The following is a 25,578-nucleotide window of genomic DNA, read 5'->3' on the forward strand; positions in this document are numbered from 1 at the left end:
CACGCCTGGTATTAGTATCTCCTCTTGAACTTGGCGACTCCTGTCTTCTGCCCGGTAAATCGTGAATGCATTCAGTTCTTCGATAAAATGTCTTGATTTTCTTTGTCCATTTGTTCATTTCCTTTTTTTAATGTGCATTTTATCTGCAAAAATGGCGCAAACTTTTAAAAGACCCAGTTGAGAAAGTGCTTAAATTTCACAGTTTCCAGCCTTTCCCAAATCATTAAGCTCTTTCCTGACTTGGGTATTCGCGCTAATGGAGGTGGGTGTTGTTGGGTTGCTTAGAACGGCATGGGTTGCAGCGACTATGCCCATACTCGTAGCCGCCGTACCTTGTTGTTGGCTGGCCTCGTTTCATGGATCTGTTCTGGGGTTTGCCAAGAGAGGGAAGATCATGCAGTCGTCATCTCAGGTAAAGGATTTGATGGTCTATTTTGGGTTATGGTCTGTTTGGTTGGTGAGAAAGTTGAAGAAATTGGGCGATATTGAGAGTGAGGGTAATCATATTCAATTGTCATGGGTTTATGGTCTGTTTGGTTGGTGAGAAACAAGGTATTACTGTTCAATTGTCATGGGCGATATTGAGAGTGAGGGTAATCATATTCGGGATTGAATGTTCTTAACCAACCGACCTTCAAGTCCTTATGAATTCTTCTCTTATCTAGTTTTATTTTTCTGTACACTACATGATAAATTTTAATTTTTTTTTACTTTTTCTAATTGTAGAAGTTCACAGTTCCTCAAAAGTTCTTCTGCCATTTCTATGTGGTGGCTGTAGCGTGGACAACGCTATTGCTCGTTGCAACTTCGATGTATGCGTATAAAACGGTGCCATTGGTTTCAGAATCGTTGCTTTACCCTTCAATCGCCAGCCACTTCACTGGAGGTTTACATATCGTTTCATTGAACAAGGTTCATTCGGTTCCTGTCAGTTATAGATATAGCATTTGGCGTTCGGTCTTTCTGCTTTTATTGATGGAAGTTCAAGTCTTGAGGCGCCTCTTTGAGACAATATATGTGTTCAACTATAGCTCCTCCGCGCGGATGCACATTTTCGGATATCTGACTGGCCTCTTGTAAGTTATTCACAAACCCCTTCATTGTAAAGATATTGGTTTTATGCATATGCATTTATATATATATATATATATATATATATATTGTTATATTAAATTTGAATCTTTGATTGATTTGAAAATGTATTGGGAATATTTCAAATTTTCAGATCAAATTTGGTTTAACAGAGTTGGCACAGTAGGCTCCTCTTGAGCTAACCGTATTTAAGTTCAGTTTCTAGTTATGATTCAAAAAGCATAACCATATATAACTATTCAATGCTAAGTACTCTATTCTTAACTTAAGGTTGTTTCACTTTAAATTTAATTATAATTCTGTTTCCCATTTTGGCTTTCAATACGTACACGGGAGTTAAACTTGTTAAACCAATTATCAAATGGTCTAGTGTAGGAAAACTGGTTGCAATTCTATTTTTCTGTTACTCCTACTGTAGTTTCCAATAGGTTAAAACGCCTACGACTTTCTTCTTTCTTCCAAGGTATGATATCTTCTAAAATTGTAAATACTAGAGATTGCTTCAATAATTGCAAAGCTCAGTGGTCACCTATATTTACTGGAAGTCATAACTGACGAACCTCATGTGCTCTGGAATGATAAATGTTACTATTACACATAATTGTCAGTTCTCGTCATGTATTTTGGTGTTTTCAAAATTGTGGAATAGAAGATATTTTTTTTTAGTGATTTCTGTTCCTTTTTTATGTTAGCTTCTACACAGCAGCACCACTGTCACTTTGCTGCAATAATGTTCTGGAGGTCTATAAATTTTCAATAAGTGGAGTGGCTGAGTTCATTGTCAAAGGCAAGAGCAGCATGCGAGAAGTGGAATTTGATTGGTTACAATTTGTGAACTCTCTTTTGAAGCTTGGTTGGCTCCAGTGGATTGGTGCAGCTATATTTTTTTGGGGTTGGATCCATCAGCGCCGATGTCATGCAATTCTTGTATGTCTCAGTGTGTGTCACCGTGCACGCGCGCGCGCGCACACACACACACTCTCTCTCTCTCAATCAAATAAGCATGCATTCTAAGACATATATACTAATTTCATTTCATACAGCTGAATTAGGGAATGCGGATATTGTGTTTCTTATCTCGATCTTCCTTGCATTCGCTTTTATAATGTTCCTGACATGTGAAATATTATTACAGGGCTCATTACGAGATCACAGTGAACAAAATGATGAATATGTGATTCCTCATGGTGATTGGTTTGAAATTGTTTCATCTCCACACTATCTGGCTGAGATGGTAAGTCTCGTGACTCCCTTCACTGCCTGCTTAAAGAGATTTTTTTTGTCTCGAATAACTTAAACTCTTTCCGAGTCTTGATGTATATGCTAAATTTCTCTTTTGATAATGATGAAGGTTATATATGCTGGCCTTGTGGTCGCTAGTGGAGGAACAGATCTCACAATCTGGTTACTTTTTGGATTTGTGGTATGATTTTTATGTGCTGAATATATACGTACATACACATGCACACATGAGTGTGCGCACACACGCATAGACAGACGTCTTCTAAAGTAAACTTATTTCTCCGTGTGCTTTACTCTCTTATTTGGTGTCTTTCAGGTGTCCAACTTAGTATTGGCAGCAGCGGAAACGCATAGGTGGTACCTCGAGAAATTTGAAAGCTATCCCAAGAAACGGCTCGCCATTATTCCATTTGTATACTGAGCGCAAACTTACAAAAGCTAGTGCAAAGGTGATTGGGTGTAAAGCTTTGTGACTCCGTACTATTCGATTCAAATGAACAAGCAAGCAACAAATAGTTATGCAATATGTAATTTGTTACACTTTATTTAATCACTCATTTATTACAACAACAACAACAACAACAAAGCCTTTTCTCAGTAAGTGGAGTCGGCTATATGAATCCTAGAATGTCATTGCCCTCGGTTCTGTGTAACTTGTTACACTTTCTTTACTCACACATTTACAACAACAACAACAAAGCCTTTAATCACTCATTAATACAAAAAAAAAATTACAATGGCATTCATTTTATTATATATTCTCGTTTGCAATGCCCAAAACAAAGGCCGAATAATAAAAGTTTTTGAACTAGCAGATAGACGAGCTTGGGGAAATTATATAAAGCTCAGTTTATTGTAAGTAAGAGTCACGATACTTACCATTTCGCGTCCGTTTAACACCCTTTGAAGAAGTTGCAGAAGCAGCAATTCGGAGGATTTTGAATTCCACGCTTATGCGTACACATCTAAGCCCCAACTCTTGGAAGGTAGACTGGCACGACATTTCCTGTCTATAGTGTTTATGACCTCCATGTCTTCATGACTCAGCTGGAATTCAAGAACCTCCAAATTCTCTTTCAATCTCTGAATTTTCGATGACTTTGGAATCACTGCTGTTTTCCTTTGAACTCCCCACCTCAGACAGATTTGTGCCACACTCTTCCCGTACTTCCTAGCCACATCCTGAAAATGAAACACTCAAGTGAGCATTACGGTCTAGATGTATTTCTCTCATGAATGGCAGGTTCGATATCTAATTTCTATGGTTGGCTCATTGTTTTAGAAAACAGAGATTGTTATATCGTAATTACGACATTTGAATGGTGCATGTGTAAAACAGAGAACACTTTACATTGAGAACTGGATCATCCAAAGGTGAAATTGAACCAAACATATCCTTGTTGGCCGCAGCACCTCCTAGAGGGGTGTGAGCTGTGGGAAGAACACCGTGTTTCAAGCAGAATTTGACGAGAGAGTCGCGCTGGAAGTAGGGGTGAGTTTCAAATTGGCTCGCTGCAGGCTTTATTTTGGAGTAAGCCAAGCAATCTCTGGTTAGAAAGAGGTCGTAGTTGCTGCAAAAACGAAGCCAATTACAATTTGGTTTAGCGACATTCACCGGTCTAATCGAGTTCGGATACGGAGATGAAGGTGCGGCATAAATGCTTATGGGATGTACCTGAGACCAATGCTACGAACTAAGCCCAAAGAGACAGTCTTTTCCATCCCCTCCCAGGTTTGTTGAAGGGAAATTGTTACATCTATGTCCAGCACCTTGTCCTTGCCCATAAGACTGGCAGTTTGACCAATGGCTGTGACCATACAGCAAGTAAAATAAATACCAATTCATTGTCGCAGCGTTGAGTGATACAATAATCTGGATGAGGATCTTTTTTCATATCCTCACATCTTATCCGTTCATTGTACATCATGCGATCAACTATCGTAGGCACTGCTTGTGTTTAATTTGAAATGAAAAAAATTCAAAATGATTTATGGCCACACAATGTACGATAAACGGATATGATGTGAGGATCTCACAAAGAAGATATGAACGGCATCAAATCCCAATAATCTAACCTAAAAAGAGAGAGAGAGGAGAGGTACCATTATGCTTCGTGGGCAATGGGTAGTGAACTAGGTAGAGATCCAGATAATCTAGCTGAAGCTTCTTGAGGCTGTTTTTACAGGCCTCAACCTCATACCCATGGTCTGAATTCCAAATCTGCAATATAATTATAACAACAACAAATTATATGTCATTGTCTTGAGAGAATGTGAGATAACACTAATACTTCGCCACTAGCGTTACAGTTTAGATATATTCATATTCATTTGTGAGTAAGAGGTTTTAGATTTGACTTTCATATATGAAAACTTCAATACTTAGTTACAACGGATCCATTTTATGGCTTAGCCTAAATCTCCACCAGATTATTATTTTATAAAAGCAGTTTTATGGTTTAGCCTAAATCTCCACCAAATTATTATTTTATAAAAGCAGTTCAAAACCAAAGACATAAATTACTTGAACATACCTTGGTGCTAATGAAAAGTTCTTCCCTCTTGACAAGTCCAATCTTAAATGCTTCTGCAAATACTTCCCCAACGTCTGCTTCACTCTTGTAATGAGCTGCAACGTCAAATAGCTTACCATTCTTAACCATAAAATAGTGATACATCTAGATTTAAATTTACAACATAAAGACCAAATTTTTTTTTTACTTTGTATTCCACAAATAAGTTTTTACAAGTGGTGGATTGCTTGTTATGTTTAAGCACTGTTCTAAAAATCCCTGCCTAGGCCCTACCTAGGCGCTAGGCCCCAGCCCACCGCCCCGATTAATGCCTAGGCCCCAGCCCACCGCCTAGACCGCCTAGGCCCCAGCCCACCGCCTAGACCGCCTAGGCCGCCTAGCCCGCCTAGACCCGCCTAGGTTTCAACTCACTTACATAACTTTCATTTTGCATTTTGTTTTTTTCCAATAAATTGTAAGAGACTTGTTGCATACTTGAATGAACAAACATTATATCCTTATTTCACATGTTTTCATTATGTTCCAATACTTATGATATATATGCATTCTATTTTGTAGTTTATGATGAAATTATATATATTTCAAGTAGAAGCAGACACTTATTTACATGAAATATGATAGATTTACTTAAATCCGCCTAGTCCGCCTAGGCCCCGTCTAGCCGCCTAGGTGCTAGGCCCCAGACCGCTGCCCGACTAGCGTCTAGCGACTTTTAGAACCTTGTGTTTAAGACTGTCCTCTCAAATTACAGCGTATTTGTTTTCTCCACTTTTATACACGTACATTTATAATAGTCTAACACAGTGCCTTAACCTAATCTGCCAATTGCTATTTTTGGAATAAACCAAAACACCATTTTCGGCATCATAGTAAACAAATATGTTACAAAGTGAATCCTACACAGTATGAGTGTCAAATTTTGTGTCTCCGAATCATGAATCATAACCATTTATATATATGTATACATATATATATTAGTGTAACTAAGCGATTATAAAAAAAAAAAAATACTACAAATTATTTAGAACGAAGTAAACCAAAATTAATGTAAAATATGCATGGATTAATGTAAAACAGGATGAGGTGAGGGATGGAGGGTATACCAGCACAGTCAAAATGGCGATAGCCAAGCTTAATAGCATTTAAGATGACGTCTCTGAGCTCGTTCTTCTCCAGACGCCAAAGGCCGAGGCCGATGACGGGCATCTCGTAGCCACTGCTGAGTGTAACGGTGGACATGTTTTCTGACTCTCCAAACTCTCTCAGAGACTTGTGCAGGCTGTTTCTGTTTCTCTCTCGCCTCTGTGTTTGAGTTTGAACTATGATACTCGGTTGGTGCCGCTCATGCCCTTATATAGCTGCATGGGGGTGAAATATAGAATACTGGGGAAGATTAGAAAAGAAAAGAAATAACTTTACGGCTCTTGGAAAACTAGTGATTGGCTCCACGGACAATAATGGAATGAATAGTGCTTTTTTAAATTTTAGTCATGATGCGACGCCCCGTATTATGTGTCCGGTGACGTCCCGGTATCTGGCAGTTAAGTCTCAAATTTAGACTAAATTGGGGTTAGGAGTTGGGACTAAATTGGGGTTAGGAGTTGGAAGAGCCCATTTGTGCGAGTGGAAGAGAGGGAGGTCGGCGACAATTGCCCAAAATCACTCGCGCCCAAAACATGAACGCGCTACAACATTTAATATTGCTGCAAAGTGCAGCCCCACCAACGTGGGTATTTGTTTATGGCATGTTGGCAATGGAAAGTGAGCCCAATGGGCCGTTGGTTATCCAACGGTCCACATTTAATTTAGGTAATATTTTTGTTTTATATTTATAAATATAGTGAATTCAACAATCGATATTGAATATGATCAAATCTAACAGCGAAAGAAAAAAGATCTAAATGTCAAAATTTAAATCCAACTGCTAAAATAATTTTAAAATATTATTTAACTCAAAATTCACCGAAAAACTCTATATATACCTATGTATTTGTTCAAACATCCACATAAAATTCATTTTTCTCTTACATTTCTTCCAATTTTTCTTTCTACCATCTTCCAAAACTATGTGTTTGTTTATGTGTTTTGTGTTTATACATCTCTATCATGTATTTCTTATTCTTCCATGTTATTTCATGAGTTTCATGTGTCGGTTTAGGGGTTTTTCAATGTTTATCGGAATTTAAATATTTTTTGGTTAAAATGTTCATAAAATTAATTTATGATAGTTCACATAATTTATTTTTTTTAAAGTTATTTTTTGAAAAAAAAAAGCTTAAATTCATCATTTAATAATCTGGGGGGGGGGTAAAAATTTAACGCAGAAGGGTTGGAGTAGAAAAGTTGTTTCTGGGTTAAAATCTAAATTTTTTGGGTTAAAATTTTTAGGTTTTAACCCAAGGATTGGAGATGGTCTCAGAGGAGTATACAATTAGTATAGTATAAAATAGTAATACAAGTTGTAGTAATAAAAAAATATCCAATTAGAATTTTGTAAGTAATTTTTTTACAAATCTAGGGGTATTCAATTAGAATTTAAAAGAATTTGTAAATGAAATTGTTATTAACACTCCAGAAATCTCATTTTGCACTCCAAACTTTCGATAACTAAAAAGAAAAATACTTTTGTGAGGAGTGTTGAATGAAATTTTGAATTGCTAATAACAGTTCCCCTTATAAAAATCCATTAAAATCTGGATGCATTCAATTAGGATTTTTTTAAAGGATTTTAAATAGTGATTTATTGAAATATTACAAAAATTTGGGTGTATTTAATTAGAATTTTAAGTGAGGTTTTAAAGTTCAGTTCATTTAATTAGGATTTTCGGAGTTTTAATATTTTTTACAAATCAAAGGGTATTCAATTAGAATTTTAGGAGAGTTTATAAAATTTTACTGAATTCGAATGTATTTAATTAGGATTTGAAATGAGTTTTTAAAATTTCTTGTGCAGTCAATAGCATTTGATTTAAAAGAATTTCAAAAAGTGAGGAATTTAGGTGAATTTGGAGAGATTTGATATAGTATTTTAAGCATACAACAAATCCAGCCCAAGTACATAGAAATCAATTAAAACTCTGAGCTCGTTGTCTTAGTCACTAGGTAAACAATGATTCATCGTCATTCACTAGGTAAACAAAATTAAAAGCATGCATATAAAATCTCCTCCCTTCACGAGCCATGCATTTCTGTTAAAGCTCCATCAAAACTTTATGGGTCATAATCCTTCAAAATCTGTACTCAATACACCCTTTAGTTTTCGTTTGTTTGATTATAAGTAAAGAAGAAATGAGTATGAAAATTAATATAGAAGAAGAAAATGCGAAATAAAAGTTTGATCGTTAACACTATTGGTTAAACTTAGTTTTTACTTTTGGTATCTCTTTTTTCTTGCTAATCAACCGTCATTCCACTCATTGTTTTGTCCCTCACCATCCCTCTCTCATTACCTCATCAGCAAATAAGATGGTTAAGGCAGAAAGAAAGATAAGGTAAGTGATAATGCTTATTAATCTCAATGTTGTAATTATGTATAAACCTTTTATCCTGTAAAATCATGAAATGAAAGAAAGGCACAACACATAATCGCAATTACGCACGAACATTTTTAACTGAGTATAAGTGATTGTAGGTAACAAGTGTCTCAATGCCGCCCTCCTCCATATCAACACAGAGACGTGAGACAGGACAAAGGACTAAACCATAAAAGTCAATTACAATTGAGCCACCCCTTTAAATATTGTCCATAAACTCCATACGTCTCTCACGCTGGCTAGCAGAACTGCAGACGTGGGGGGATTGGGTTATACAGGTGTCAGGTGTTAGAATTGAGGTTTTAGTGTAAAAATATGATTTTTCGTTAAAATGAACAGTAAAGAGAGTTTTTCGTTGAAGTTTCCTGAAAATGACTTGAAAACTTGAGTTTTAAAGAAAAAGACAAAATAAATAGTAAAGTAAATAGTACCATAATTGATTTTTTAGTGTAAAAATGTGATTTTTCGTTAAAATGAACAGTACCAGAAGTTTTTTTTGTTAAAATTCCTTTAATAATAAGTCTGCAAGAAAACTCCCAAAAATGCTGGCTATAATTAGCCCAAGTTTTGACAACCTTTTATAATTTACCCTTTCCTCTTTGATTTTGATTGGCATCTTGTCCTCTTTTAACCATCCATTTAGGCCATTTGTACGTCGCGTGCTCTTAGTGGCCCAAGATTTGCCCTAGTAGGGCCATCGTCAAACAATCAGCGGGCGTATGCACTGGTCAATTGATAGAGAAAGCACAGGCATGTGAAATATTCTAACTGCGCAACAACGACACTAATTACCTTCATGACGGGTGGAAAAACAAGAAAATCTTTGCAACTAGGAGGAGGAAAGCTTATCCGTTTCATTGGTCTGAAAGGCAAAATAAAAGTTATCATTTTTTTTGTCGAAATGAGAGTCGCATCGAATGCTTAGACGCGTCTAGACAGTCTTGACGAGTGTTTAGGCGGGCTAGTTCAACGCCTCAGTTGGTCTAGGTGTATTTTCTTAATTTCAAGCACCTATAAATTAATCGGAGTGGTAATCAATCGTCTAACGGCTAGACGGTGCTAGGCAAAAGATTTTTTGAATAGTGGTAATTTAACAAGAACAAAATACAATATGAACCGCTAAAACGAATACCGACATGGTGAACCACTAACACAAATGATATTTGAGTGCGATTAGCGTCGAACACAAGTAACATGCCTAAATGGACCCGCCCTCTTGTCATCTTTGGAGAAAATGATTATTTCCATTTCTTAACATGAGCTAATCGTTTAATAATTTATAGGTCTATGAGGTAATCATTGAATAATTCAAAGGTCTATGAGCTAATCATTGAATAATTTTTAGGTCTACAATTTTTATATTTGTGATTCAGACCAACTTTAACTTTTGGATCCAAATCTAAATATTTAGGTTTATTAAAGGGTAAATTACATAATAGCCCCTCAGGTTTGAGGTCTATTACAATCGCATACAACAATTTCAAAACATTTCACTTTCATACATCAACTACTATTTTATTTCAATATAGTACATCCGTTACATTTTCTATCCATTAATCCATTAAATGCTGACGTGGCTACCACATATATGCCACGTGGCTGCCAAATTTTTGGGGAGGTCGCTGGGGGTGGGTGAGGGAGAGGGATATGGGTTTCAATTTTTTTTTTTTTGAGAACATTCAGGTTTTTTTTTTAAAATAAAAAATTATTTTATTTGTCACATGGCAGACATTTGACAGCCACGTGACATATATGTGGCATCCACGTCAGCATTTAACGGATTAATGGATGAAAAATGTAACGGAGGTACTATATTGAAATAAAATAGTAGTTGAGGTATGAAAGTGAAATGTTTTGAAGTTGTTGAATGCGATTGTAATAGACCTCAAACTTGAGGGGTTACTATGTAATTTACCCTTTATTAAAAGACAGAATTTAGATATGTGAACAGTGAATGTCATCCAACTCTCAATACCTAATTAAAATATCCCACATTGGCCGTATCTTTAAGAAAAGAAGAGTTTAAATATCATAACCCCACTCCAACTAATATTGAGGCCTTTTATGATAAAATTCCACACCTGACAAATTATGCGGGTAATTACCAAGTTGTGGAATATCGATGTTGTTGCCCTTATTTTTCTTCATCATTAGCACGATGTTAGCCAGCCACTATGGGTGCGCCAGTTCCTCAATGCCGACGTTGCCCTTCTCATTTTTCAATAATCATTACTCGCTCGGGTGCGAAATGTTGCCTTTTCTGGATCACAAGTTTGGCAACGGGGTCGACGTGCAACTTATGACAAGCTATCGTTCGATCAATGTCGGGCATGTTAGAGGGTAAGCATGCGAAAACATCACGATTTTCCTTAAGGAAAGTCGTGAGTTCCTCATTCTCCATCAGGCTTAGACGTGAGCCAATTCTAACCGTCTTTTCTAGCTAGTGAGGGTCAAGAATGATGTATTCAGCATCCTCTTAGGGTTTCCATCCTAATTCATTTGATAGGGAATTGTCGACTTTGACGCCATCTTTTTGACTCGTCTACTGTGATTGATATTTGGTGAAGGTAGAATTGTCTTTTTGCACTTCAGTTCTTACAGCTGGGGCAAAATACTTCTTCGCCTCCTTGAGAATTTGTAGAGTGCATCACCAAAACATGGCATGGTCACCCTCGATCTCTCTAACTGCTCCTTCAAGGATGCAAAAGAAGATTTTCTTATACTCGATCGAGGTCACGGTTCCAATATTTGTGACGACCCGTCCTTAATTTTCCTATGTAATTTCTTCCCGAGTAGGTGAAATGACTACTATGCCCTTATTGACAAGTGACGTGGACGTATTTATATCACTTTTATTTTATTTCTTGTTATCGCATTTAAATTGTATATGTTGTTACGAGTGTACGATAATTTCTATCAGTGTAAAAACACTGTTGCAGATAGATTTCGATTCCCTTTTCTATACAAAATATAAAACTCTATCCCTAGCCTTCTATTTAGCCCATCTCATGCTCCTATTTATGTCATCCACCAATCCCATCCACTTCCTCTTTGCAGCAACCAATCAGAAAAAGAGAAAAATGGACTATCTCTTTCTCTCCCGTATACTCTCCCTCTCTGCAAACCCCTTGAACGAACCCTAAACCTCACAGATCGAACCCAAAAACCACACCATTGTACTCCTCTCATCTTCACGAACACAACCATGTTCTTGAAACCTGGAATGGACGAGTTTTCGACGTTGAACTCGTGAGGTCCGAACTCAGTGCTTTAAGTTCATCATGTTTGGGACTGAGTTACGAACTTTTAGGAATTTTGAAGGCTTCCATTATACTTCCCGAGATCCCTAGTGAAACTTTGGTGAAGAAGCCACTTCGAAACAATCGAGTTTCGAAGAGTTCCAGTTTGGCCAGAACTTTCGAGGTGATTTCCGACTACCTCCGTCCACCTTTTAGACTCCAAACAGGTATAACGCCATTCTACACTTCATTATATTCAAATCCATATAAAGTGGGTTAAAATGGATGAGAAATGAAGAAGTTATGTTAATTTGAAATTTTCCTAGAAATCCGGCGAAAATCAAGTTGACGACGGCGACTGCGAGGTTTGCCGGAGAAGGTGACGGGATATTCTGTCAAGGTTGACGGAATATTCCTGACGGTGTCAGGTAACGCCGTTAACTTCTGTTAGAATTTAACAGAATATTCCTGACGGCGTCAGGCTAGCTGACGACATTGGCTTATGAGTGGGGGTGCGTATGGCCGTGCCATTGCCGGCGCGTGGAGGTGCGTGAAGGGTCCATAATTTATTCTAAAAATATGGGGATGTTCGTGACGTCGAGTAGGTCATGATGATATATTTAAACCCTAGGTTTGAGCAAACTATGGGGGTTTTATTTAGGTTTACGTATATGTGCTTTAATTAATTCGAAATTAGTTATTTTGCATATAGGGGAAACGTATCTCGAGGATGTTCGAGGCCAAGCGAAGTTCGGGGGCTACGACCCAGTGACGTACTTGTGAGTGGGCAGTTTATATTTATATCTATACATATTTATAGTTTCCAAAATTGCATAAATACATCACTTTACGTATATATTGCCAAATAATTGATAACTGCGATATAATTGTGATAAATGCTGCTATATGGTTGAGATATTACTTTCATGACATTCATACATATTTGTACATGCTCATCTTGCTGCACCGGTGTTAGTACTTGCCCCAGGGCCAGGGCCAATCCTTCACGTGTATGTTCACATCGCACCGTTCGCTCGCCTTGGATCCAAGTTAGGTGCCAGTCCTGTCGGGTAGATTGCATTAGGCAATCCGACTTGTATGTGACTGTGCTTCTGCACCAGCCTTCACGTGATCATAGTACTAGAGCTTATTGATTACACTCAGTCCTGTTTGTGTCAGAAATTATCTGTTTGAACTCGTATGTCAGCCTAGATGGATGATCACTTAGCTATACTTGACTATCACATGATTATATTATTGTGGCATTTGATACAGCATGACTTGGCATATTTCTGGTTATAATACTATTATAATGCTGTTGATTTATTGTTTACATACCTATGTAGTATGATTTAAGGAAACTATACTTGTTTTACGGCGAGATGTTAGTATATTCGAAAATAAAGGATTTCGTATAAGCATTGTTTTGCTGACCCACTCAACTTTGTTTTTCGCTCCTCCAGGACCTAGATAATTGTACTCTCTATGGCACTCGAGGAATCTCGACAGTTCTGACATTCTTTTTTTGTTTAGACGTACGAACTTATCATTGTTATGTAATAAATGTACTTTAGTTACTTTGACTACTCTTTTGTAGTCTCACTGTCTATTACGCTCTGAATAATTGTAGTGAGTTCTTACCACGATTGTGCACTATTTCATTATTTAGTATAATTAGTTTCAATTAGTCTTGAAATTATTCACTTTTTACATCACTTACCCTTATGGTTACGTCACCTCATGGTGATGGCCAACATGCTTCAACCTTCTCAGGTCGAGGTGTGTCAATATTCACTAGCCAAGGTCAGCCTAAAATCTTGTTATGGGGAGATGGGTCACTGACGTCGAGTGTGATTGTGCCAATGACAGTTGAGGTAAGTTCATTGAATCTGGTCAAGACCTTTGCTTTGGGTTTGATTGTGCTTTCCAGGACCATCTTTTGGATGACTGACAGTTGTAGAATGTTGACTGCGTTGCTGATGTCCATCATAATTCTGTCAATGATGGCGATGGCTAGTTAAATAGATATCACCAAGGCATATGGAAAAAGTCTACTCCCTCAACATCTTGCTCGGTGAAGTCGACGATTGGCCTAGGTACAACATCTATGGCTTGAACCTGGAAGACTGATTTCGCCTGTTGGATCTTCCTCTTCTTGGAACTATTGGTGGTCCCCAGATGATCAGATTTAACAAAGATTCGTTGAGTCGGATTGTCTTGGCTGGGGGTTCAGCATCGGCGTCCACGTCTTGTCTCACCACACAGCTGGCTTGTCGACATACTGGTCGCATTTTCCTTTCTTTCTCAAGGTACCTTGTCCATGTGATGTAGTAATTAGTTATGTGCCCTGGACCTCTGTGGAATGCGCAGTACTTCGTTTGGTCCAGCTTGGAGGTATCTTCATTCATAGGTTGCAGCATTTTGAACCATGGTTTGTCTTTGAGGTCGTGAAGGATCTGGTTGATCAGGATTGAGAACTTGGTGTACACCTTAGACGATGAGCCTTATTTCGCTGGGGATCGGTCCTTGAGTCTGCTTCTTGGCTTGTTTTTGTCATTCAGCAGTTTAGCGTTAGCCTTTTTCTAAGCTTGTTTCGTGTTTTTGCGAGGCTGCTCAAGTGACTTCTAGGAGTGCTTGGCCTAATCCCCAACAAGGTTCTTTTCTACCAAAGCACAAGAATCTGTCAGGGTCAAGTTCTCGCCAATGATCAATTCTCAAAAGAGGGAGTGATCCGCTAGAAGCCGCTTTCTGAAGGCTGAGCTTGCAATGCTATCATCGCATCCGAAAATCTTTACCTTTTCCACCTTGAACCTCTTGGCATATTATCGGATTAACTCATTCGGGTCTTTCTTCATGTTAAAGAGGTGGTCAAACTTTTTCTCGATTGAGCAATAAGACGAATAATCTTAAGTGAAAACTAAAAAAGTTCGCTGAAGTTCTAGATTGAGGGTGGCGACAGGGTGTAAAATCAGTCTTGTGCCTTTCCCTGGAGCGTCGTGGCAAAGATTTTGTACATAAGATTGTCGTTGTTGTCGTAGAGGGTCATTGTGCTTCAGTAATGCATCAAGTGCCTGTCCAGATCTTCATCTCCCTTGAATAAGGTAAAATATGATGGGATAAACTCCCGCGATGGCTCTGTTTGCTCGATCTCGTCTGTGAATAGTGAATTGCTCATGTTGGCCACGTCTCTTTGAAGGGCATCGTCGGTAGTTTCAATGCGTAAAAATCTGTGCATTTGCTCTGCTACAAGCTTTTGTATTTTCTCTTGGATTTACCTCTGGTAGGGCAACGGAGCCTCCGGTAATGACCTGCTAGTCTATGTTGCTCTTATGCATGTCATGCTCGTTTATGTTGCGGTTGTGGTGCACGTGGTTCATTTCTGGCTGGTAAGCGGGCTGCTCGCTGTCGCGCTTAGCTGTGGTTGCTAGTGGAACTCGAGTTGGACTCATGTGCCTTCTTCAATATGTGTTGTGGTTGTTAGCTCTGGTGCCTCGTTGGAAAATCTCCATGCGAGCTTAGCCTTGTGTAGATGCTATGCTTGGCATGTCCAGACTGCTCGTCATAATGTGAACCCAACCTTGAATACACATTGACTCGTGAGCCGAGTCAAGAAGAAACCTTTCTCTGCGCATATAACCAAGAGAAGACGTTTTCCCAAGGGCCCTAATGAGAGTGCACACTACCCGAATGCATGGTTCGTGGCAGGCTAATCAGCTGTTTGCCTGGATATTGTTGGAATAAGTCACAATCATCTATCATTGTCTTGCTTTGGAACATTTCGTCTTAGGCACTTTGTGTCTCGATGCGCTCAAAGAGCTGGTTCATCAATGTGGTTTATTGCGTGAGGGCATTGTTTAAATCGGCGACATGCTGGGGCAGGTGGTGTTCGCCATTTGGGTTTGAAGAGTCTGGATAATGGGCATCCTCATTTGGGTTTGAAGAGTCTGGACATGCATTCATACAGAAAAATAGGGTGAAAATATCCCTAGGTCGATCGTTGGGTCGGTGGTTGCAATCGGGATTGCCTGAAGTGGTCTCAGATTTAACAGGTCAACAGAGTAAGTTACGAATGGGCTAACCTAATTGGGTAGCCGAAACATGTGCGGGGGTGCGTATGTGGCAGCTAGCCTTGGGCCTGCGCTGTGCGTTGGGTCGGCACTTGCTCCTTGTGAACTTGGGCTTAATTGACAGTAGGCTAGGCTCGTGCGTGTGGCAGTTAGCCTTAGGCCTGTTTTGTGTGTTGGGTTGGCACGGCTCCTTACGTTTAGGCTTGGTTGAGAGTAGGTTGGGCTCGGGTGGCAGCGAGCTCGGCCTGGGCTGTTTGCTCATCGGCTGTTTCTGTTGGTCTCTCGTGGGTCTAGGCCTGTTGTGTAGCTAGGCTTACTGCTGCAGTGGGTTGGGCTTCCAACCCTAGGCCTGTAGTGGCAACTACCAAGCTCTACTTCGTCCACTAACCAATATAAGAAGTCTTTGATTTTCAGATTTCCCACAAAAGTTGGAATGTCGGCCTTAATCTGAAAATCATGAAAGGTGTTGCGGTTTTATGATTTCGACTATTAACCGGGGATGGTCTATGGTTTCTTCCTCGGACTCCGATTCACTGTCTTGAACACGAGGCCTCAGAACTCCCTGATTATTGCATTCGGTAGCTCTTCAGATATTTTGGCCAAGGGCTTGGAGCAACATTCCACGAAGCTATCCAAATTGTGCAGTCAAAGTTGTAATTTGTTTTGTTTGAACGTCCAGGTCTGCTCGAGTGATAGGGGCAGGTTCACAATCAAGGTTACTTATAGATAGATAAAACAATCAACAATGCCCAGATGGGAGAAATCCACTTTGGTACCAATTGAATCATCTTGAATTGATCAAAAGAGTTATCAACTAATCCTTGTCTTTGAAGAACAAGTCTGGAATCCATCATAAAATTGAGAGAAATTCCAAAAGGTTGTTTTTTTAATTGATAATTGAGTGAGTATATTAAAACAGCAAAATGCTTTAAGTAGATTGATTACAACTCGTTGAACAACTCAAATGACTCAAACAAGTAAAACGACATTAATTGGATGACAACTCAAAGGTCTGATTTTTATTACGAAATTAAAATATTGTTTTGGAGGCCGAAACGAGTGTGGATGGAAAAATCTATCATATGTCATAGTAAAGAAGAAAGTTTGACTCGTAGCATCATTCCCTTTTTGAAAAGGTGTGATGGACCCAAATCAGAGCTTAGACGCCACTCTACAAATTCCCACTGCGTTCTTTTGTCTTCTGATGGTCCATTTCCTCTTCGATCCACTACATTAGTCCCCTCCACTTCAGAAGAACTCGACCCCGAGTTATGGTTAGGATAAAGAATTTCATCGTCTTTGAATTCACATAGATCAACAACTTTGAAAGTATTGAAAATTCCCATAGAATCCGGCAAATCAATAACATAAGCATTTGTTCTACATCAGTATTGCATATCGTAATTTATCAAGTGATACCAATGTAGGTGATCTAGTAAGTCCACATCGTTATATGTTAAAATATTAATTGTAATTGTATTTTCTTCATCTTATTTTACTTTCCTTTAACATATGCATATGAGTGGAAAACACCTTGAATTGCAAGTGGTCCTTTACCATAATGTTGGAAAGAAGTTGAGCCCTTACTGTAACATTTCACATTGCCTAGGGGAGTGGATCCTCTAAGTTTTATATGTATATTCTCATCTCTACTTATCATGAGGCCTTTTAAGAGCTCACTGGCTTCGGGTTCCGTAGGAACTCCGAAGTTAAGCGAGTTCGCATGAGAGCAATCCCATGATGGGTGACACACTAGGAAGTTCTCATGTGAGTTCCCAAAAACAAAACCGTGAGGGCGTGGTCGGGGCCCAAAATGGACAATTTGTATTATGGCGGAGTTGAGCCCGAGATGTGGTGAGGGCCCGAGCCGGGATGTGACAATTTGGTATCAGAGCCAATCCCTGGCCGGAAGTGTGCCGATGAGGACGTCGGGCCCCTAAGGAGGTGGATTGTAACATCCTACATCGCCTAGGGGAGTGGATCCTTTAAGCCTTATATGTATATTCTCATCTCTACTTAGCACGAGACCTTTTGGGAGCTCATTGGCTTTGGGTTCCGTAGGAACTCTGAAGTTAAGCGAGTTCGCGTGAGAGCAATCCCATGATGGGTGACCCACTGAGAAGTTCTTGTGTGAGTTCCCAGAAACAAAATCGTGAGGGGGTGGTCGGGGTCCAAAGCGGACAATATCGTGCTACGGCGGAGTTGAGCCAGGGATATGGTGGGGGCCCGGGCCGGGATGTGACACTTGCATAATGGCGTGGGTTTAAATCCCATCGATGTCTAATCCACATCTAATTTAACAAATTCTATCATTTGACAAAAATAACAAAAGAAAACACATAGAATCAAAGTCTTCTAGCATCTAAATCCTCTTGTCACCGCTTGAAATCATTGAAAAAAGATTTTTCATTTTTCTTTTTTTAAGCAAGAATAGGTGTGTGTTTGGATTCAATTTTTGCTTATAAAAAAAAGGAAGTTTATGATAACAATTGTGTGAGAAATTTAAAAGGTTTTTTATTTTTATTTTTTTGAGAAACCCTGATGTACAAGAGAAATTTTATTGATAACGAAAAAATAAGTTACATATAATGAGGAAGACATAAATAAGAAATTAAAAATGATTAGATAAGAGAAGATTGTAAAACATAAAAGTATGGAAGAAAATCTGAAAGGATAAGATTTTCAACATAGAAGGAATAAATAGGCCTCAGTATGTTAGAAAAATAGTTGTAATATTGAATTCAAAGATATCCAACTAAAAATATCTCATAACGATGGGAGTTCGAAATTCGTCGTGGTTAATTTAACAAAATTTATCAATTGACTGCTATGTTATATGCCTAAACATAATGCTACGTAAATAAAATTTCAAATTAAATAATATGTCAATAATAATAAATAATTATGTTAACTAACACTTAATAAATTATTCAATCATCCACAGTTTATAAAATTTAATTTGAAAATTTGATCACCTGCCGACTTGAAAATTTGATGATTAACCCTGCCGTGTCCCAAAACCTCACGTCACGCCTGGTATTAGACCTAGTTTGGGAGTGAGGTGCTTAAAAAAAAAGCACCCATGAAAAAAAGCTGTGAGGGTTTTAGGTGTTTGGTAAACTGAAAAAAAGGGCTTATTTTGGAAGCTGCTGTGAGAATAAGCTGAAATCAAAGGAAAAAGCTGAAGCTGCTATTTGTAGCTTTGGAAAACTGGCTTTTTTTCAAAGCACTCGAAGCTACAGTGCTTCTTTAATGAAAAGACCCACTATTAGACTGCTTTTTTTTCCAAAAGCACTTTTACAAAAAAGTTTACCAAACACTCTGCTGATTTATTTCACAGCTGCTTATTCTCACAGCACAGCCGCTTATTCTCACAGCAGCTTTTTTTCAAAGCACAGCGCTTATTCTCACAGCACAACCGCTTATTCTCACAGCAATTTTTTTTCAAAGCACAACAATACCAAACCAGCCTTTAGTATCTCCTCTTGAACTTGGCGACTGCTGTCTACTCCCCCGTAAATCGTGAATGCATTCAGTTCTTCAATAAAATGTCTTGATTTTCTTTGTCCATTTTTTCATTTCCTTTTTTTAATGTGCATTTTATCTGCAAAAATGGCGCAGACTTTTAAAAGACCCAGTTGAGAAAGTGCTTAAATGTCACAGTTTCCAGCCTTTCCCAAATCATTAAGCTCTTTCCTGACTTGGGTATTCGCTCTAATGGAGGTGGGTGTTGTTGGGTTGCTTAGAACAGCATGGGTTGCAGCGACTATGCCCATACTCGTAGCCGCCGTACCTTGTTCTGGGCTGGCCTCGTTTCATGGAGCTGTTCTGGGGTTTGCCAAGAGAGGGAAGATCACGCAGTCGTCATCTCAGGTAAAGGATTTGATGGTCTATTTTGGGTTATGGTCTGTTTGGTTGGTGAGAAAGTTGAAGAAATTGGGCGATATTGAGAGTGAGGGTAATCATATTAGGGATTGAATGTTCTTATGAATTCTTCTCTTATCTAGTTCAAAAAGCATAACCATACATAACTATTCAATGCTAACTACTCTATTCTTAACTTAAGGTTGTTTCACTTTAAATTTAATTATAATTCTGTTTCCCATTTTGGCTTTCAATACGTACACGGGAGTTAAACTTGTTAAACCAATTATCAAATGGTCTAGTGTAGGAAAACTGGTTGCAATTCTATTTTTCTATTACTCCTACTGCAGTTTCCAATAGGTTCAACGCCTATGATATCTTCTACAATTGTAAATAGTAGAGATTGCTTCAATAATTGCAAGGCTCAGTAGTCACCTATTACACATAATTGTCAGTTCTTGTCATTCACCTCTCCCAGACCCTGCGTAAAGCGGGAGCCTTGTGCACTGGGTACGACCTTTCTGACCTTTCTTACTGATTTCTGTTCCTTGTTGACGTTAGCTTCTACATAGCAGCACCACTGTCACTTTGCGAGATCACAGTGAACAAAATGATGAATATGTGATTCCTCATGGTGATTGGTTTGAAATTGTTTCATCTCCACACTATCTGGCTGAGATGGTTAGTCTCGTGACTCCCTTCACTGCCTGCTTAAAGATATTTTTTTTGTCTCGAATAACTTAAACTCTTTCCGAGTCTTGATGTATATGCTAAATTTCTCTTTTGATAATGATGAGGGTTATATATGCTGGCCTTGTGGTTGCTAGTGGAGGAACAGATCTCACAATCTGGTTACTTTTTGGATTTGCAGTATAATTTTTTGTGCTGAAAATATACGTACATACACATGCACACATGAGTATTTCAGGTGTCCAACTTAGTATTGGCTGCAGCGGAAACACATTAGGTGGTACCTCCGGAAATTTGAAAGTTATCCCAAGAAATGGCTCGCCATTATTCCATTTGTATACTAAGCGCAAACTTACAAAAGCTAGTGCAAAGGTGATTGAGTGTAAAGCTTTGTGACTCCGCACTATTCGATTCAAATGAACAAGTAAGCAACAAAATAGTTATGCAATATGTAATTTGTTACACTTTCTTTAATCACTCATTTATTAATACAAAAGAAAATTACAATGGCATTCATTTTATTATATATTTTCATTTGCAATACCCAATACAAAGGCTGAATACTGAAGTTTTTGAACTAGCAGATAGACAAGCTTGGGAAAATTATATAAAGCTAAGTTTATTGTAAGTAAGATGCACGATACTTTCCATTTCGCTTCTGTTTAACACCCTTTGAAGAAGTTGCAGAAGCAGCAATTCGGAGGATTTTGAATTCCACGCTTATGCATACACATCTAAGCCCCAAGTCTTGGAAGGTAGACTGGTACGACATTTCCTGTCTATACTGTTTATGACCTCCATGTCTTCATGACTCAGCTGGAATTCAAGAACCTCCAAATTCTCTTTCAATCTCTTAATTTTTGATGACTTTGGAATCACTGCTGTTTTCCTTTGAATTCCCCACCTCAGACAGATTTGTGCCACACTCTTTCCGTACTTCTTAGCCACATTCTGAAAATGAAACACTCAAGTGAGCATTACGGTCTAGATGTATTTCTCTCATGAATGACAGGTTCAATATCTAATTTCTTTGGTTGGCTTATTGTTTTAGAAAACAGAGATTGTTATATCGTAATTACGACATTTGAATGGTGCATGTGTAAAACAGAGAATACTTTACATTGAGAACTGGATCATCCAAAGGTGAAATTGAACCAAACATATCCTTGTTGGCCGCAGCACCTCCGAGAGGGGTGTGAGCTGTGGGAAGAACACCGTGTTTCAAGCAGAATTTGACGAGAGAGTCACGCTGGAAGTAGGGGTGAGTTTCAAATTGGCTCACTGCAGGCTTTATTTTGGAGTAAGCCAAGCAATCTCTGGTTAGAAAGAGGTCGTAGTTGCTGCAAAAACGAAGCCAATTACAATTTGGTTTAGCGACATTCACCGATCTAATCGAGTTCGGATACCGAGATGAAGGTGTAGTGCTTATGGGATGTACCTGAGACCAATGCTACGGACTAAGCCTAAAGAGACAGTCTTTTCCATGTCCTCCCAGGTTTGTTGAAGGGAAATTGTTACATCTATGTCCAGCACCTTGTCCTTGCCCAGAAGACTGGCAGTTTGACCAATGGCTGTGACCATACAGCAAGTAAAATAAATACCAATTCATTGTAAATTAACTACTTATAATTTTGTAACGTCACAGCGTTGAGTGATACAATAATCTGGATGAGGATCATTTTTCGGATCCTCATATTTTATCCGTTCATTGTACATTGTGCGATCAACTTTCGTAAGCACTGTTTGTATTTAATTTGAAATGAAAAAATTCAAAATTATTTATGACCACACAATATACGATAAACATATAGGATACTTCACAAAGAGGATCTGAATGGCATCCAATACCAATTATCTAACCTAAAAGAGAGGGGGAGGTACCATTATGCCTCGTGGGCAATGGGTAGTGAACTAGGTAGAGATCCAGATAATCTAGCTGAAGCTTCTTGAGGCTGTTTTTACAGGCCTCAACCACATACCCATGGTCTGAATTCCAAATCTGCAATATAATTATAACAACAAAAAATTATATGCCACTTTCTTGAGAGAACGTGAGATAAACACTAATACTTCATCACTACCGTTACAATTTAGATATATTCATGTTCGTTTGTGAGTAAGAGGTTTTAGACTTGACTCTCATAGATGAAGACGTCAATACTTAGTTATAACGGGTCCATTTTACGGCTTAGCCTAAATCTCCACCAGATTATTATTTTATAAAACTAGTTTGAAACCAAAGAAGTAAATTACTTGAACATACCTTGGTGGTAATGAAAAGTTCTTCCCTCTTGACAAGTCCAGTCTTAAATGCTTCTGTAAGTGCTTCCCCAACGTCTGCTTCACTCTTATAATGAGCTACAACGTCAAATAGTTTACCATTATTAACCATAAAATAGTGAGACATCTAGATTTAAATTTACAACATAAAGTCCAATTTTTTTTTTTACTTTATATTCCACAAATAAGTTTTTACAAGTGGTGAATTGCTCGTTATGCTTAAGACGGTCCTCTCAAATTACAGTGAGCATCCTCTCAAATTACAATATTCGTACGATATTATTATTATTATTATTATTATTATTATTATTATTATTATTATTATTATTATTATTATTATTATTATTATTATTATTCCCTTTCCCAAGGGGAGAAGCAAACATGGGATTGGTCGAAAAACATAAGCGAAGGTCTGGGACTCATTTGTCTTCTCCACTTTTATACAAATACACTTATCCGCGTCCTAAAAAACAAATTGCCATTTTTGGAATAAACTAAAATACCATTTTCGGCCTAAACAAATAAAATATAAAACCCTCATTTATTATAATTCATAGTAAACAAATATGTTATGAAGTGGACCCTATAATATAAGTGTCAAAATTTATATCACCGAATCATAACCATATATATATATATATATATATATATATATATATATTAGTGTAACCAAGCGATTATAAAAGTAACAAACGGGTTTCCCATGGTTTTGGACAAAGGGTTCCTATCAGTGGTGGAGCCACATGGAGATTAGGGTAGTGCATGGCCCATCCTGGAAATAAGTATATATTGATTATGTAGTAATTTTTGCAATAATGTGCATGTGGTGTGTTGGTTTGCTAGGTTTTAAAGGTTTCATTAGGTCCTGGGGTCGACGCTTGCTGACAGAAAGCTACTTTTTGATTTTTTTTTTTTTTACCAATTACCATATATAACTACCCTTCTGCTAACATTCTGATTTCTTTTAAACCAATTTTTTTTTTTATTAGTTCATATAAAACAAGGTATATATATTCGGGAGGAAGATTGAATGATATTAAAAAAAGTATCGTAATAATAGCTTATTTTTTTGTTAGTTCATATAAAACAAGGTATATATATTCGAGAGGAAGATTCATTAATATTAAAAGAAAAATATCGTAATAATAGTTTGAGCTAGTTATAACGTTATTATCAATGCTGCGTTAGATGTCAACACAAGTTCTATTTACTATGATATCTCTCAATACTAATTTTTTCATACAAATTTTAAAGCTCCATCACTCTTGGTTGATTCAAATTGTCCATGATATTACTAATTTTTTTTCTAATTTCTTTCATTAGTTTAAAGGTCCCTCCTGGCATGAATTTCTGGCTCCGCCACTGGTTCCTATAGTTTGAGTCGTTTACATATATTACTTTCATTTTTCCTTTGCTAGTCTCACATGTAACCAAAAAAGTAATGTTCGGATTGCATCACCGCCGCCTTTATGGCGTGTACACTTTTCTTGTTCATAAAAAAACTTACGCATGATGCATGTGATTCCTTTTAGCAAATTATTAATAGTTTGCCAACACTAGTGGCAAAAATAGTCAACCGTTTAATAACTTAGCTAGGTAGCAAGGGAGCTTTGTGTCCAATAGTCAGGAACATCCGCCCATTCTCATCAAGTCCGATATTCGATTCTTCCCTCTCTAGCCAGTATTTGGTTGAATTAATAAAAATACTATGAATTATTTAGAACGAAGTAAACCAAAATTAATGTAAAATATGCATGGGTTAATGTAAAACAGGATGAGGTGAGTGATGGAGGGTATACCAGCACAGTCAAAATGGCGATAGCCAAGCTTAATAGCATTTAAGATGACGTCTTTGAGCTCGTTCTTCTCCAAACGCCAAAGGCCGAGGCCGATGACCGGCATCTCGTAGCCACTGCTGAGTATAACGGTGGACATGTTTTCTGACTCTCCAAACTCTCTCAGAGACTTCTGCGGGCTGTTTCTGTTTCTCTCTCGCCTTTGTGTTTGAGTTTGAACTATGATACTAGGTTGGTGCCGCTCATGCCTTTATATAGCTGCATGGGCGTGAAATAAGGATACTGGGAAGATTAGAAAAGAAAAGAAATTACGGCTCTTGGAAAACTAGTGATTGGCTCCACAGACAATAATTGAATGAATAGTGCTTTTTTTAAATTTTAGTCATAATGCGACGCCCCGTATTATGTGTCCGGTGACGTCGATGCATCTGGTAGGTTCTGTCCAGTGACACTTTGATTTTCTATGGTTAGAGGAGTACCCAATTAGTACAGTCTAAAATAGTAATATTCGTTGTATAATAAAGAAAAGTATCCAATTTGAATTTTTTAATTGATTTAATTTAATTTTTTAACAAATTTAGTGGTATTCAATTAGATTTTTAAAATAATTTATAAAATAAATTGTTATTGACAGTACAAAAATCTCATTTTGCAGTTCAAACTTTCGATAACTAAAAAGAAAATTATAACGGGTTTCCTTATAAAAATATATTAAAATCTGGATGCATTCAATTGTGATTTTTTTAAAGGATTTTAAATTGTGATTTATTGAAAGATTACAAAAATATGGATGTATTTAATCAGAATTTTAATTGAAGTTTTAAAGTTCAGTTCATTTAATTAGGATTATGGGAGATTTGAATTTTTTTTAACAAATCCAAGGGTATTCATTTAGAATCTTAGGAGAGTTTATAAAATTTTACTAAATTCGAATGTATTCAATTAGGATTTGAAATGAATTTTTTAAATTTCTTGTGCAATCAATAGCATTTGATTTTAAAGAATTTCAAACAGTGAGGAATTTAGGTGAATTTGGAGAGATTTGATATAGTATTTTAAGCATACAACAAATCCAACCCAAGTACGTAGAAATCAATTAAAACTCTGAGCTCGTTGTCTTAGTCACTAGGTAAACAATTATTCATCGTCATTCACTAGGTAAACAAAATTAAACGCATGCATATAAAATCTCCTCCCTTCACTAGCCATGACTTTCTGTAAAAGCTCCATCAAAACTTTAT

The 25,578-nt window shown here is 37.6% G+C and overlaps 2 protein-coding genes and 1 long non-coding RNA gene across 5 annotated transcripts; 2 read left to right on the forward strand and 1 right to left on the reverse strand.

Moving 5' to 3' along the window:
* LOC126624671 (polyprenol reductase 2-like) lies at positions 1 to 2,884 on the forward strand. The gene is made up of 7 exons (XM_050293758.1): positions 1 to 54; positions 161 to 412; positions 727 to 1,076; positions 1,785 to 2,019; positions 2,228 to 2,326; positions 2,444 to 2,515; positions 2,651 to 2,884. Exons 2-7 carry the CDS (start codon positions 257 to 259, stop codon positions 2,753 to 2,755), a joined length of 1,017 nt encoding a protein of 338 aa, XP_050149715.1. The 5' UTR covers positions 1 to 54; positions 161 to 256; the 3' UTR covers positions 2,756 to 2,884.
* LOC126624672 (NADP-dependent D-sorbitol-6-phosphate dehydrogenase-like) lies at positions 2,848 to 24,571 on the reverse strand. Of its 3 annotated transcripts, XM_050293761.1 has the most exons (7): positions 24,341 to 24,571; positions 22,525 to 22,619; positions 22,143 to 22,260; positions 21,700 to 21,832; positions 21,382 to 21,601; positions 21,057 to 21,212; positions 2,848 to 3,360 (listed from the first exon to the last, which is right to left on the reverse strand). In XM_050293761.1, the coding sequence occupies exons 1-7, from the start codon at positions 24,474 to 24,476 to the stop codon at positions 3,286 to 3,288; spliced, it is 933 nt and encodes a 310-aa protein (XP_050149718.1). In that variant the 5' UTR covers positions 24,477 to 24,571; the 3' UTR covers positions 2,848 to 3,285. The 3 variants fall into 3 exon arrangements, with proteins under 3 accessions (XP_050149718.1, XP_050149719.1, XP_050149717.1); XM_050293762.1 differs by lacking the exons at positions 21,057 to 21,212; positions 21,382 to 21,601; positions 21,700 to 21,832; ... (1 more) ...; positions 22,525 to 22,619; positions 24,341 to 24,571 and adding exons at positions 3,686 to 3,905; positions 4,010 to 4,142; positions 4,438 to 4,555; positions 4,869 to 4,963; positions 5,972 to 6,204 and having other exon boundaries at positions 2,848 to 3,516; XM_050293760.1 differs by lacking the exon at positions 2,848 to 3,360 and having other exon boundaries at positions 20,727 to 21,212; positions 24,341 to 24,570.
* On the forward strand, positions 18,729 to 21,969 carry LOC126624673 (uncharacterized). Its single transcript, XR_007624185.1, has 4 exons — positions 18,729 to 18,743; positions 19,177 to 19,580; positions 20,500 to 20,685; positions 21,370 to 21,969. It is a non-coding gene; the product is annotated as an uncharacterized LOC126624673 (long non-coding RNA).
* Positions 24,572 to 25,578: the final 1,007 nt, after the last annotated feature.

This window comes from Malus sylvestris, chromosome 5 (genome assembly GCF_916048215.2).
Source record: "Malus sylvestris chromosome 5, drMalSylv7.2, whole genome shotgun sequence".
NCBI classification, from domain to species: Eukaryota; Viridiplantae; Streptophyta; class Magnoliopsida; order Rosales; family Rosaceae; genus Malus; species Malus sylvestris.